The sequence below is a fragment of the Pempheris klunzingeri genome, chromosome 9, assembly GCF_042242105.1.
Source record: "Pempheris klunzingeri isolate RE-2024b chromosome 9, fPemKlu1.hap1, whole genome shotgun sequence".
NCBI classification, from domain to species: domain Eukaryota; kingdom Metazoa; phylum Chordata; class Actinopteri; order Acropomatiformes; family Pempheridae; genus Pempheris; species Pempheris klunzingeri.
Window position 1 is genome coordinate 18,472,140 of NC_092020.1, and position 15,108 is coordinate 18,487,247.

The 15,108-nt window shown below is 39.7% G+C and overlaps 1 protein-coding gene across 1 annotated transcript in view; it reads right to left on the bottom strand.

Moving 5' to 3' along the window:
- The window catches only part of diaph2 (diaphanous-related formin 2), a 352,442-nt gene that overhangs the window by 242,644 nt on the left and 94,690 nt on the right, over nt 1-15,108 (bottom strand). Inside the window, exons 7-10 of the mRNA XM_070836524.1 lie at nt 4,816-4,890; nt 4,649-4,718; nt 3,717-3,853; nt 500-608 (exon numbers count right to left, since the gene is read on the bottom strand). Of these exons, the coding sequence (XP_070692625.1) occupies nt 500-608; nt 3,717-3,853; nt 4,649-4,718; nt 4,816-4,890 (391 nt within the window). The remainder of the gene's footprint in view (nt 1-499; nt 609-3,716; nt 3,854-4,648; nt 4,719-4,815; nt 4,891-15,108) is intronic.

A 15,108-nucleotide genomic window follows, 5' to 3' on the forward strand; every position in this document is an offset into this window, starting at 1 on the left:
CATGGGAAAGAGGTGCAGTGGGGTTGACAAGTGAACCAAAGACAGGAAGAGAAGCAGAGAAAAACACATGTATGAAGACAGCTATGGCTGAGGTACTACGGGTCCCAGAGTGACACAACTGTCAGCATCAGCCTTGCCTGGCATCATACGTGGTGTTCATGACAAAACAGAATTTGTGTGAATGACACTGGACCATGCCATGTTTCTGTCCACTGTACATGGCAAACTTCTGCTTTTGTTAATAAGTTGCTTGCTTCTTTTCGTGTTTGGGTTATATCAATCAGTGTGTGCGACTATTCAAGGCGTCCTGAAATGCATACTGTATCATGGAGTAATACAGTATTCAGAACAGTAGTAAATAGTCACAGCTGTTACTGTGTTGGCTACTGAACCGTGAAGGTCACTTTCCCTCCAAAGAAATGATATAATAAAAGGGCAGTGATTAATGCATTAATATCAGACAGTGATTTTAACTGCTTTTTGGCGTGTGATTCCTAACCTGGAGCTGCTGAGCTTCATGGTTTTCCAGTCCTTCCACAATTGGAGCAAATCTCTCTTTATTGTTTCTCTCTGCAGCAATTGTCATGGCAGCTAGAATCTTATCCAGGCTGGAAGAAAACAGAGAATAGGGAGCAGGCACAACACAAAAGTCAACAAACACTTTTATCACCTCGCTGACAGGACATTTACTCACAATTTTCAGCTCAAACACCATGTATCTTATCTTCCCCTGTGTGTTGGTGTGGACATTTGCTCGGCCAGTCTTTGGTCACCCTGACAAATGCTACTGCTTCTCATCTCTTTGTATGCAATCCGGTCTATTATTGCTGCAGTATACAGTTTTAATCTAATGATGCCTGTTACGAAGGTGATGCTAGGCAAAAACAGGGTTTTTCTGTAAATGTGTTCAGTTGTCAAAGTAATTGTGGTCGAGTGTATTTGGCTGGGTGAGAAAGGGTGCAATTCATGCATGGACTGCCAGACAAATGTGCAAATACACCTATTGAGAAGGTAAGCAAATTAGAGTACTTGCAAGGGCTTGAGGCAGCTCAACTAAATAGAGCATTGGACAATTTTAGCCTCCAAATTGTGAATGAAAGCGAGATTCTGTGGTGAATGCACAAGCACACACATAGAGGACTGCAGCAAAAGGAAAATGATGTTTTATGAGGACAGTGACTTAAAATACATGATTGGCAACAGGTGATTGCAAGGCCACATTTGCTATTTTGCTTTCATCAGTTGTGAAACTGAACAGCTGAACTCCCGTACGTTCGACCTTCTTACTCCGTGGGTACAAAAGAGCTCTTAGCCTGATATATAAGTTCCCCTCACTGTTCCAATAAATGGGTAAATAAATAAATAGTCACACTAGACCAAATGTTAAAATGTCAGCGGTGGGGATCAGCCAATTTATGCATGTGCTAACATGTGTACTCACACATGCCAGATAGGCTTACTGTTGCTATTTTTATTACCTTATATCACGCCCCCCCCACCCAAAAAAATAACACTTTCGGGATGACAAAATACTAGCACAGTCGCTTTGTGAGTGAGGGAGATCATGTGTCCGACCAATAGGACTGTATGTGTGGAGTAAGGCTGACACAGAGATAAATGGAACAGCCATGCTCTGTGATAGGGGTTACAAAAAGTCACAGACAGGCATGGGGAGCTGCATACTGAGTAGCTTTAAAGCCAGTTCAGACGATGCTTCAAAACAGGCGAGATAGATCTGCTTAACTTGTCGTGTTCCCTTTTGATGCTGTCAGCTGAAGTGGGTGTTGAACATGAGCCAGCGTCACAACATTGGTTGGCAGAGAAGTTTCTGAGCAAGAAAGTGACGCCTCAGCTCCTTTGGCTGTCATTTCCACAGGATACATACATTTTAATGCAGGGCTATGATCATGGCAAAGATTTCCATGTTTACTTCGACCTATTCTTGAGTACTTTGGGAATTGGGAATTGAGAAAGAGAGAGAGAGAGAGAGAGAGAGAGTAATGTAGAGTAACTATCTAGATATATATCAAATATGGTTATGTTTGTGCCTCTGTGAAAGCAGCAAGTCTGTGTCTGAGTCTTACACATTGCATCAATCCATCCATTTTAATTCTGACTTCCACAAGACGAATTGACAGCTTGGCAAATTTACATCTGTGCCAATTTTAGAGGCTGCGGCAGGTTCTGCTACCAGTACTGGCATTAATCATTTGACTCAAAATAAGAGGACAACACTTAATGCAATCAGGAACATCTAAAGACGTATTTTCATAAGTTTAGGCTCTTAAAAAAAAACAAAATGGTTGATTCTCAGTTGGTAAAAGGTCCCAGAGTGACTAAGTATTTCAAATCATATTGCATTATTCAGCAAAAGAATTGTAAAACGTTCTTAATAGAAAAATACACAATATGTGGTTCTGCTTCCCTGCCTGAGATTAAGGATATTTTCACATTATAGTATGTCTGTTCAATGAATATACATTTACAGGACTAAGTTTTACTTGAGATGAGTTAAGGTTAGTTGAAGTGAATATGAATGTGACTAAACCAAAAAAGATTCCTCTTGAAATCACAAATGAATTGGATTAAATTACTACTAAACTTCAAATGTACTCTTCTTGATATTCTGTAACCTAAAAGAAAATCATTTTGGAAGCCAATCACTGGACAACAAGCGTAAAAGGCCTGTTTGGATGGTCAGAGATGTGAGACACACTGCTGAACTCAGCTTCTCCAACAGAATTTGTGGGTTTGTTTATTTCCACCACTGCATACAGACTGACTTTGAAGTGCCATTGTTATTCTAGTCTGGCCCTGTGGGAAACAATAAAAAACACTCCCCTAAATCCAATTTATAAGCTGTCAACCAGGTTGTGTGTCCGTGGCAAACTACACTGAGTAGTTCAACATATTAGAGAGACTAAACTGCATCGTCTGATCATGTGAGCCAAAAGATCTCTATACTGTCTGAGATCAACTGTAAATGCAATACATGCTTGCAGTCAGTAAGCAAGTATGCAAGCAGCCCAATCTCTAAATGTCTAAATAACATGTCACCCACTGGGAGAAAGTTCAAGCATTAGTGATATTCCAGTGTTTACAAGAAGCAGCCATTTCCTTCCCTCTTGCTTTTTTCAGAAACATTACAGAGCATGTAAACATAGCAGAGGCGGACCATATCTCTTTCAAGATTGCATTTCTTTTTACATCAATCTGGATTTTGAAATGGTGCTGTGCTTTTTTTCATATCGATGGGGATTCAGTAAAGATAGGGAAATGTGTCCCGCACTCAACTTTGAATACAGGAAACTTACAACTTTGAATCAAGGTCAGGAAAAAGTACTTAAAGGCCAGTTCAACTGAATTATAAAACAACACATTTCCCCACTTGCTTACTTACACTTAGATAAGGGGGGAAATAGGCATGCACATGTTTTTCTTGTTTTTTTTTTTTTTTTGGATAAGGTTTTGAGATATCTATCACTGAAGCCTCTGTACAATGTCTCAAGGTTAAAACAGTTCCAATAGTTCTGGGCACCACAAATGGATTTCTATTTCCATCTAATTTTTGGAGCCAGTGGTAGAGGTCTAAATGGAGAGTATTTCAAAACGCCTGCAAATAAAACTGAAGATCTCAATTTGGGTATATAATAGGTAGGAGGAACATGTGTGAGAGCGAATGTGACAAATGATCCAGTAATTAGACGTCAACTTACATGTTTTCCTCTCCAATAATACAGAAAGCAGAGAGAATCTTGACAATCTCAGTCATCATGTTGGTTTGTTTGGGGTCAATCGCACGTGCCAACAGCAACAGGCTCCGCTCATCTCCCAAGATCCTCTGCAGTCCATACTGTGAGACATGGAAGGGAGAAGGTAGGATGGAGAAAAGGTCTATTGGGTACAAATAACGAGAACATCTACATTCATGGAGAAGCTTCACTTCATGCAAAAAAAGAATTATACAAAGATGCTCTAACATATGAAAGTTATAGTTAGCCTTAATTTTAATTTAAGGGGGGACAACGAGGCCATGGGAAAAAAATGTAGAAGATGATGAATTAATTCAATTCAGGACAGGACTATGGGGAGAAATGCTTATAGTCTCCTGCACCTTTTCGTCTCCCCACAACCGAAATAATGGGCAGAGATGACCACGTGTGGGGATTTAACTCTAAGAGAAGAAATATCAATAGTTCATCTATCCTTGAAATGTGTGCCACTTTTGAGAAATGAGCCAGACCATCCCAAAATGGATAATTAAAAGATCTGAGACGGTGGGCTTGAAATGGTAAAATTAGCTTCACTTTACTGTCCCATTATCCCAGGCTTGTCAGAGTCCAGATTCAAATCAGGTTTGGAATCCTTGCAACCTGATCTATTATTAGAAATTTCTAAGATGTTTAACATAATTGCACAAAGAGTGACCTCTTGGTGTTTGTACAAAACACAAGACATTACTTTCATCCGTCCGCTAGTAATTAAGCATAATTAAAATTTCAGGGCAATAGCTCTTTCTGAATCATCTGAGGTCATATAGGACTGCATTGAGGTAATATCATTTCATCATGCAGGTACAAAGACATCTATTTCATTGTCTAATGAATCACTTGTGCTGATTGTCTTTTCTTTGTCGAATCATACAAACCTTATTGTTCATGAAAGCCTTCAAGCATTGGATAAGCTTATGCTGGTTCCGTTTATCGATAATCTCTTGCCTGAAAAAAAAATTTGAAAAGGATGTTGAGATAACATGAACAGAACCTGATGCTATAAAGATTAAAAAGAGATGGGAAATCATCGGAGATCACTCACTGTTTCTTGTCCAGCAGCTTCTCCAAAGCATCCAGAAGTAGGCCAAGACCCTCATGACCGAAGTTATTAACCCAACTAGAAAGAACACAGACACACACACAAAAACAGTTACCCAATATTCAGTCAAAATCGTTACTGTTAATTGCGCTGCTGGTGTATTGTAAACCATGTTGATTCACAGACGGAAGCAAACACAACCAATATTGTATTTACCTCAGAGGAAATCAGTCATTCAAATTCATATCAGAGGTTTACCACTCACTTGGATAAATTGACTGTTGTAGTTTTTAATTCCTAACAGGGAGAGCTGCAAATCAAAAAACACCCTGCCCTCCCTGATACAGAACACAATCTGAATGAGTTTGAATTTAAACCGTACCCATCTACAAGCAAATGAACAACCATCCATCTTAACTAGTGTTCCCAGTATTAAGCAATTTGTATCCAGGCCCCCCGTGAGCTGCTATGTTCCTGTGCCAAAAGATTAAGCAATGCAAGAAAGATAACAACGTAATCGATAATGGATCGTGAGAGATAATTGGCTATAAACCGCAGCGTATCAGGAGACGGCAAATGATCCAGTAGAGATGAGCCCGTTTGTCTAGGCTAGAGGAAGAGAGAGGCAGGAGGAGGGTGGGAGCGACAGTGTGGTCACAGCCAGATTATGTCATTAGCATTACTTGTTTTTAGGCCCCTAACTGTCAATAACGCAAAATGCATGGAGCAATTTTCTGACATTAACGGGCCATAAGTCAATGATTTATCCCGCCTTTTTGACAATGATTTGAAATAATAATGGTTTGAGTATTAAAGTCATTTGTATTGACTCAGCGAGTCGGAGCAGACCCTCAATTAGGGATGAGATGCATTAGCCTGAGGCGACTGGCAAAGTTGAGGTGAGGTATTTCTTTGATTTGTGACGAAATTGGCACACCTACTATTACTCAAATTTAATTAGCAGACAAGCGAAAGCAAATATAAGTTATTGATATTTAGTGTGGTATATAATGATGATCTGTTTTCTTAATAAAAACAAAACATCATAATTTTGTGAATTTATAAATGTCTAAATCTGTGTTTACAATGAGCCTTCCAGTTTCAGTGTTTCCTTCCAGCATGTGCTTTGCACATATTTAAGGCTATAAAAGAACAAAGAACAAACTGGCTCAGTTCGCTGCAGAATAACAATGCAGTTATATGCATTTGTGATACAGACTTGGTGGGAGTAAATGAGAGACTGGGACAACAAAGAGGAAAAGGAGGCGACATGGTTGAGGGAGCACAATTCAGTAAATCCACAGTCTTTGTTTATGCTCCTTAGTAATGGTGGTAATGTTAGTCTTCGGAGACCTGGAAATGGAACCAATATTTGTGAGGAGAAATTCTGTTGATTAAACGGAATAACTGCAATATGAGATTTTGGGAATCCTGTGTGACCTCAAAAAGGAGTTTGACACCAGCAAAGAAGGAAAAAATGCTCTGCATTAAGAACAAGTGGAGGATCCAGATAATTATGATGTCATCCTTTGCAAGCAAGTCGACTATCACACCAACAAGGTATAAATATATAGTATGTTGACTATGTAGTACTATTTATGTTTTAACTAAATTTCAAATCATTCTATGAACTAAAGTCTATTTATTTTATTTATCTACATGCACACACGCAGTTAGGAAACAGTCACTCAAAGACTATTTTCACCAGTCTTTCTTCTCAGTTTTCAGTATAAAACAATAATAATTGACTCTATTAAATTAATAAATACGTCCTCTTGTTTTACAGTTAGATCCTTATCTCCATTGAAACCCTTGAAAGGACTCTTGTGATGACCCAAAGCAGAGCGGAAATGAGGCACTGGAAGAAAACAAGACATACCAACCATCTGGTATATTTGGAAATTAGCTTTCATACGTACACACACACAGATGATGTCACACAACAGCCAGTCCACGAACCCATCCATTGACTAACTGTGACCAATACAAAGAAAGACTGAAAAACCACTTGAGTGGTAGGAACAAGCCGAAACTGCCAATGGGTTGAGATAATGCTGGTGTTTTTTATACTTAAAGACTAATATAGAACAAAACTAAACGTGATTTGTGGGAACACATAACCAACTTTTCACAAAACAAGTCAGAAAGCTTTAAATATAAATACCTTCAACAGAGAAGTTGCACTGATGTAAACTGGAAATTTTGCAACAGATGTTTGTGGAAAATCTCTGCCATCTACGCCATGTTTACATTCTCTCTATTGGACTTATTGGACTGCAACTGAATAGAAATAAAGGCAAGAAGGGGCTGGGATTGCGTGTGCAGAAAATTTTTCATCAAAAATGGATGTCTTGCTGCAGGTTGCAACATAATGCAGTCCTCCTCAAGGTTTTTAAGGCACTAAATGTTTTGACTCCTCCCTACATCCCAGACTGTCCGTCATTTTCTGTCCCCTCACGTATACCCTTAGGTCCTCTGCAGCTTGCCTTCTAAATGTCCCCAAAGTTACTACAAAGAAAATGAGGGATGGTACTTTTACAGTGCTTGGCCTAAGGCTATGAAATCCCTTATTTCTGTTCATCAGAGAAACGGCCTCAGTGGACAAATATATTATTACAACAACAAGCAGAAATAACTAAACTAATACTAACAACACAACTTGTACAACTTCTACTTGTATTAATAATGTTACCAGCCACTGTAACAGGCTGCTGGCCAGCCACTCTGTTTGTGCCTCACCCTCATAAAAACATTCTTTAATCCAACACATGATTAGCATCAATATAATTCATAATCTTACACCCACATTTCAGGTGGGTGTAGTAATCACATAGCCCTTGTTGTTAGGAAGTAGAGCAGTAAAAGTTTTATTGTCGAGCTGGCTAAAGCTCATGTTTGGTCAAACATAAGGTACTTGTTTCTCTGGGCCAATGTAGCAATTCGACATTAAAGGGACGAGAGATCGGATCCATTCCTTATTAGTCTCTTCTCATAATGTAGGCATACATCCAAGGATTTCATTAACTTGGGGGAGAACTTGTTCATCTAATATTGATGGCTATAATCCTCTAGTTAAGTGCCACCAAATTGTGTTACTTTCTGCAATCATGTAAATCCTGCAGGCAAAATGAAAAATTCATGGTCGGTCTTAGGGAAGCAATTTCTTATTTTATATTCTATGTTATTTCTACTGGCCTGACGCAGTTATGTTTTAGCTATGCTAAGTGCTATCAAATGTATGCGTTGAAAGTCTCAGTTTAGCCAAAAAGTGTTTAGATGTACACATATACATATTTACTAGCAAAATGCACATGTTCACTAATGATTTCAGCCTCACTGAAAGCCCACTGTGCTGTGAACTTTCTGTTACCTTGATACAATGAAGTCAAAATGTCTTGCAGTGAGATGAACATTCATCTTTCTGTCAAATGACTTTTGTTCCCCAAAAGACGTTACTGACTTTTTGACATGTGCTGCCATAACGACTGAAGTTATGCATGAGCAAATATTCATCCATCCATCCAATTTCTATACTGCTTGTCCTGTTCAGGGTCACAGGGGACTGAAGCCTATCCCACCATGCATTTCATGGGAGGCAGGGTACACCCTGGACAGGTCACCGGTCCATCACAGGCCAAACACATACGGGTAGAAAGAGAGGAAGAAAATCTAGAGGCAACCCAGAACATGCAAACCCCACACAGAAACACCCCAGATGGCCAGCAGATCCACCCCCGCCATCGTGCTGTGAGGTGACAGTGCCAAGCACTGAGCCATCGTAAGAAAATATGTGCATGATTACTGGCAATTGTGCGCTATATTTGTCAGTTTATATATTTACAGTATTTTCAAGCTAAACAGTAATGTGTCTTTGCTGCTGCTTTAAAAAAACTATGACATTGAATCAATCATCTCTTCACTCCATCATTCAGACAGTCTTGACATAGCTCACTTTGAGTTGTACTTGAAGGTTCTTCAGTGAAAAGCCACAACAGTCACCATAATGCAGTCTCATTACATGTTTATTTTCACTTCCTCTGTCACACATGTGCAGTATGCGTACAGGGTGGTATTCCTAGTCCCTGTGCTGTGTTCAGTGTCTCGCTTAAGGGAGTACAAGTAGTTACAGTATATAAAGTGCTGTATATTGCCAAAAGTAAAGACAGAAAATCATAGCGAAGAGTGTGGGAAACAGTCTAGAGTGTGTCTAGAGTTCTGCAAATACTTGGCATGGGAAATGTTAGTACATGATGAAAAGATTACTGCGCATCACCACACACAGTAAGTGACTCAACAGTGACAGAAACAGTGAGAGGCAGACACTCTCTCACCCTTTTTGTTTGACTGATAGCTGGTCTCGTATTTAGATGGCTTGCATGCGCATTGATTTCAGTCTAAAGACCAGTTTTATTATTCTACGGTGGCTAGGTGGGGAGCTTTGTTATTGAAAGCCTCTGTGCAAGAGCAATATCTTTCATATTGTATTACAGGCAAAGCCATACAACTGTCCCTCTGTGGAGGGACTGACCTATTCAGTGCTACCGTATTCCAGCTGAGACTCAAAGCTCTGTGCAACAAATAGCTCTCAACATTATAGCTTGAAACCAAGCACCACCAGTGTCTGCTTAGTGATTTACCATGCTAAACATGGAGCTACATTATACTCTGATCAATTTAATTGCCTGCTGAAATAACTATAATGCACAGGGCGTATTAGATGACAGATGTTAGATATAAATATTAACTGGACTTTTCTTTTCATCATGTCTTAAAAATAAATAAATAAATACAGTTATTTCCTGTGGAAGTTATAGTTTTGAGTAATTTAATTAAACTTGAAAACAGGCTACAAAACACTTCAGTTAAATGGTCTGTATTTGTATAGCGCCTTTCTAGTCGTTTCAACTACTCAAAGCGCTTTGACAACCTCATTCACCCTCATTCATACAGGAGGAAATTTTACTTGGAGACTATTCTTTCACACTCATTCACACACTAAAACCATGCTTCAGGAGCAAGTTGGGGTTCAGTGTCTTGCCCAAGGACACTTGGACATGCTGGCTCATAGGAGCTACGGAACGAACCCCCGACCTTCTGATGAGGGACGACCCACTCTACCGCTGAGCCACAGCCGCGTGTGTAAAGATGATTAAAGAAAAAAAAAGAAAAAATTACAGGAACACTGCATGAAATACATGAAATGTGTGGCCACACAGGGAGCACTTTTTGTTCAAGGACTGCAGTTATAAAAGTGGTAATAATCCGATTCTATAGATAGACAGACTGATGAATGTGAGCTCACATCCTAGCTATAACACTACATGAAGCAAATTCATAAGGAAAAAAGGTAGACAAGTACTTTATAACCAGCATGTATCATTCGATTTTTAAAAGTATCATTAGATCTTTAAAAATCCTTCGCAGAATTCTTAGAATCTGCCACACACCATTTCCGCCGTAGTTTTGTTGACCTTTATTTATCGAAACCTTCACCTCACACAAAAGTGTGTTTAATATTAAAGAGATCACCGATGGATACAGCAGAACCAAGGTACATTGAGGTTCCCGAGAAAATGCCTTTAACAGACGCTCTGTGCATCCAGCATTTACACATACATAGAGCCAAAATCATTGACCTGTGCTGTCCTCGACAGGGAACAATAAGCAGCTGATATCCTTCACGTGTAACTCCAGGTAACAGGCACTCTCTCCGTCTAAGTGACAGTGTGCTATGTGACTCCACTTATCTATCCTGATAATATCTCAGGTCTCTATCTCCTGCTGGCTGGCACAGTTCTTAAATATAATGCATCACAGCAGAAAACACTTTATCGCTGCATCCAAAAACTCATCTAATTTGCTTCATACTCCATAGATGAACTATTTGAGGAAAAGGTCTCTCTAGCTCTTTCAGAAAAATAGAATTAAAAATAACATCATTGAGCCCACTGCAAAGGAACGGTTAACAGAAACAACAGGTGCAGTTCTGATATTTGATATTGTGACTTCAGCCAGTAACACACTCTAACAATATTCTGACAATATTCCTGGCGTCAGGTCTCTGAGAAAGTGATTGCTGGCGTAGCCAAACAAGCACAGGAACAGGAGCAGTGCAGTACACACAGGAGCACTTTAAACTTCTAATGGCATTTGATTCTCAGCGTGGTTCCAAATCGTGGCTCTAACAAAGACTGATGGTCAGGCCTGAGACATAAATGACTGTTCCACGTCTCCTTGTGGGGCTGAAGGGGCGTGTGTATGAGTATGTGCGTGCGTGTGTGTCTGTATGTGCAAAGATGCAAAACAGAATGCAGTGTGGTGTGTGCCTGGATGTGCAGGAAAAGGAGTGCGAGATTAGGAAGTGTAAGTCTCTATCAGAATTGAATCAGCTAGTAAGTGCAGACAGCTGACAGCACAACGCGCTCCCCAGTCACTTTGAAATGACCCCCTGCAGAGTGCAAAACACTCTTGAAATTTCTAATTATCCCCTGAACACCACCAAGGATTTCTACACAGAAATCCTCACTGCTAGGCGAAGGTAGACGGAAGCCAGTAGTCCTGTTAGCAGATTGCACTGTGATTAGACTAATTAATTTAATTGTTCAGTATACCGTTAATCTGTATGTGTTGTGGAAGATCAGAGTAAGGATCATCAGGTTTGATGTGATGTATCTACACATTCCTCAGGCTTCTGGAAAGGATGAGTTTCATCTTTCAAAAAGGAGAAGGAAATGCAGTTGCAAGCACTTCTTTGAAAGACCGGATTCTACTTTCAAAGCCATAAAGTTGCCATTTTGTTCAAGCTTTTGTTGCCGTCACCTTATACAGCAGATGTATAAAAAGCCTCTGTAAAGTGTCACAGTACACCTCCCAGAATGTGTGCACGTTTGTGCTATTATTCGATATCTGCTGGGAACGACTAAAACATTAGGACAGCTCTGCCGCTCTACTAAATCCTGGAGCAGACAACATGGCTTTCGTAGGTTAGGGAAGTTAATAATTCTTTAATCCTAAGCACAAAAATAGGAACAAACATGCGTCACTCTGTTATTTAGGACCAGATTGGACAGATTTCTTGCTCAGATGTTTGTTAAATATGGGCTCTGGTCACATGGGATTCTTGATAATGTCCCACATACCAGAAAACATGGAAATATTTCTAGAAGTTTGCATATATTTTAGAGGAAATAACAATAAGTTTACGGGTGACTTTGTCAAGCTGTACTGTTCAAATACATGTTAACTCAAAAATAGACTACATTACATAGTATTGTGTCCAAAGGCATTATATCCTCCAATATACACACCATGGCCAAAAATTAGAAACTGATATTTCTGAATTATGTATGTATCACTTTGGGGCCGTAACAGATATGGGTATCTTGGAGGGTAACAGATGGTGTCATAAAATGAAATGGGCATCATTCTTAAAATATACCCAGACGCGGAGGACATTTATGCCTCCAAAATCGCTTTCACTGCCTGTGAGGAAGAAGGGTGAGCACCAGCTCAGGAGTCAGCCGCAAGGGTAAAAACCAGTGAACCTGCTCATTTCGGACTGCTCATCACGTCTGTTGAAGAAACAGTCATGACATTCGCACCATATTTAACAGTCAAATAAAAAAACTTTTGAAGGCCATTAAAATGAGAATGATTGTGTCATCCTTCAAAGTAAGACACAAAAAAATGTGTGGACTCACTTATGTTAGTGAATTACTTTTGAAAAACAAAAGACCAGAAAAACCTTTGCCTATAGACCTCTGCTAAATGCATATGTAATTTTAAAATCTTTCCTGTCTTGTTTATCCCTGACAAGCGGCACTGCCAACTAGTCTGAGGCCTGCAGGGCAACACTGGTTTATAATAACACTGGGAGTCTAATGAGTAGAGTCCCACAGCATTGTGCAAAGACAATTACCCCACTGCAAACTTTCCACTCCCACTTTACTTCTTCACTGTAGCAACAGCCACAACTTATTTTATGGCCTTGACAAGTTAGGTTTTTGGATATCTTGTGTCTCTCCTCCTTCCTCCCTTATTCCTTCCAGAAAGATGTTAAATCTCGATCATCTCAGTAGGAAATCAAATTGCTATTTTTCCATTACTCTACAAAGTGATGGGATGAGAAGAATAGCGCTTGATCCAGAAATGTCAAAGGAATCAGACTGTCATGTGTCCTGAGGTAGCCTGTCCGCCTGAACTCCACTGAGGACATCTGCGTTTTTAATGCTATATTTAAAAATTTCAAATTGACATGGAGTCTGATTGAGATTACAAAGCACTATTCAGGATAACAAAGTGAATACAGAGGATCAATTATGGATGATTCACTGAGATTGGGAGCTATTTCCACATCAAAAATGACAGAGTTGAAACAGTTATTCATCTCTGAAGAATCTATGTCAGACAGAGCTGGCACATTGATGTCTACTGTACCTAAATTGTCACACAAGTATCATTCATCAGTGCAGTGTTAACTCGGCGAAGTTGCATTGATATCTACTGCTCACACTTTGTGTCTGTGCCAGACAAGGTTTCGAGCCTGAGCTGTCAAGGGGGTATATGCAGCCTGTGAGACGTTCAGATGCTCTTGTTTGTTCGAACAGTCGCAATTACAGATGGACAGATGATATGCTGCTTTGTTCTGGTGTTGATTGGCTGTTGTGCACACAGTGGACAGATGCGGCTGAGGGAGGGAGGCTTGGGGATATAAGGGCACCAGTTTGTGCTAATAATGAAAAAAAAAAAGCCCATTTGTGCCAAGGGGTGGCTTTTTTTACACCTTTTAACTGTCTTGCTTTTAACTGTATCAGTAAGTGCCATGCACATAAAATGTAATGGCAATCTATTATAGTAATACCTTTGCACCTTCCAGAAGGCCTTTCACAACTTAAATCAAAAAGTATGATGACATTATAGTATGATTGTCTAGAAATATTTTTTCTGGTCATATAAGAAATGATTACACTATTACACTGACTATTACAATACTAGATTATGAGATTAGGGAAGAAAAAATTTGATTTCTTTGGAGGTCTTAGCTCAGTTATTGTATATTATATATATATATGTGGAGCACAACCACTATACTGGGCAGAAATGTCAGTGTTTCTCAGTGTGTTGTTCAGTACTTTATCAAGCTGGGCATTAGGACAGACAGTCAATAGGACGAGCAGCTTTATGTTAGCAGGCATAGTAACTTCAAAGCTCGTAAAAAGCCCATTACTAGTGTTCCATGCAACCCTCGGTGCTCAGCTACAAGCATTCAGCTGAGAAAAGCTGGTGAGACTGATTCAGACTCAGAGACAACCCGTGTGTCAGAGCAGCAAGATCATCACAACAACCCACACCTTGAGTATCCAGACACAGAGAGAAACTCTGGTGTCAGCAAATGTCTCCCGCCTCCACAGAAAGACCCTACAAGAAAATGCCCCCGAGAAAACGTCTGACTTGTACCGTGAAGATTTCACATAATGAAAAGTTAGGAGCCCAGTTCAATTTTGCTTAAATATGTCTTAGGGATCTGAGCACTAGCAGATTTAATATGGAAGCGACTGTCGGGATTTGACAGTCATAGTGTAATGCTGAAGGCTAAACACAGGGAACTCTAAAGCTGGGGCCATTGATGTGCTCTCTGCTGTCCAAAACCTCTAAAACCACTCTCCTATATTTTTATATTGGAAAATCTATTGATGGAGCAGCAGTTGACGCAGATCGGCGGCAGTGAGCTTTTACCCGACTGCTTATCAAATTAAGTGTAAAAATAGGGTCTCCTCAATCATGCAGAGACAACATTTAAATGTACATGATACAAAACAGATGACTTTTGCTTCAGTGACTTTGAAGAAAACAAAATTATGTTTTGCTAATAGAGATATTAAATTCCTTGATATATTTTTGCTTCAGTCTTGTCACAGCTTTGACATGTGAGAGACAGAGAGTAAAGAAACTGAGGAATGAGGCTGGACTGTAACTAACACAGCAGGATTTCTCTACCGCTAAAAAATAAGAGGGTTGTAATTTTCTGTGAGTTGGCATCTCACTTCATGTCAGTGGATTAAGAAATTAATGAAAAGTGGCTAGGCAATCTGACACTTCTAAATTAAGAAGTGAGTATCCAAATGACAAAATTAAAAGAGGGAGAATGAAGTAGACGATAAATAATTGGCTGGGGAAATTTTGACAGAAAGAGAAGTAGAAAACATGGCAGCTGAGGAGAAGAGAGTGGAAACAGAGTAAGCAGCGGATGCTCCAGGCAATGCCATCTGTGGGTGGATCTGCAAAGGCTGCATGCCA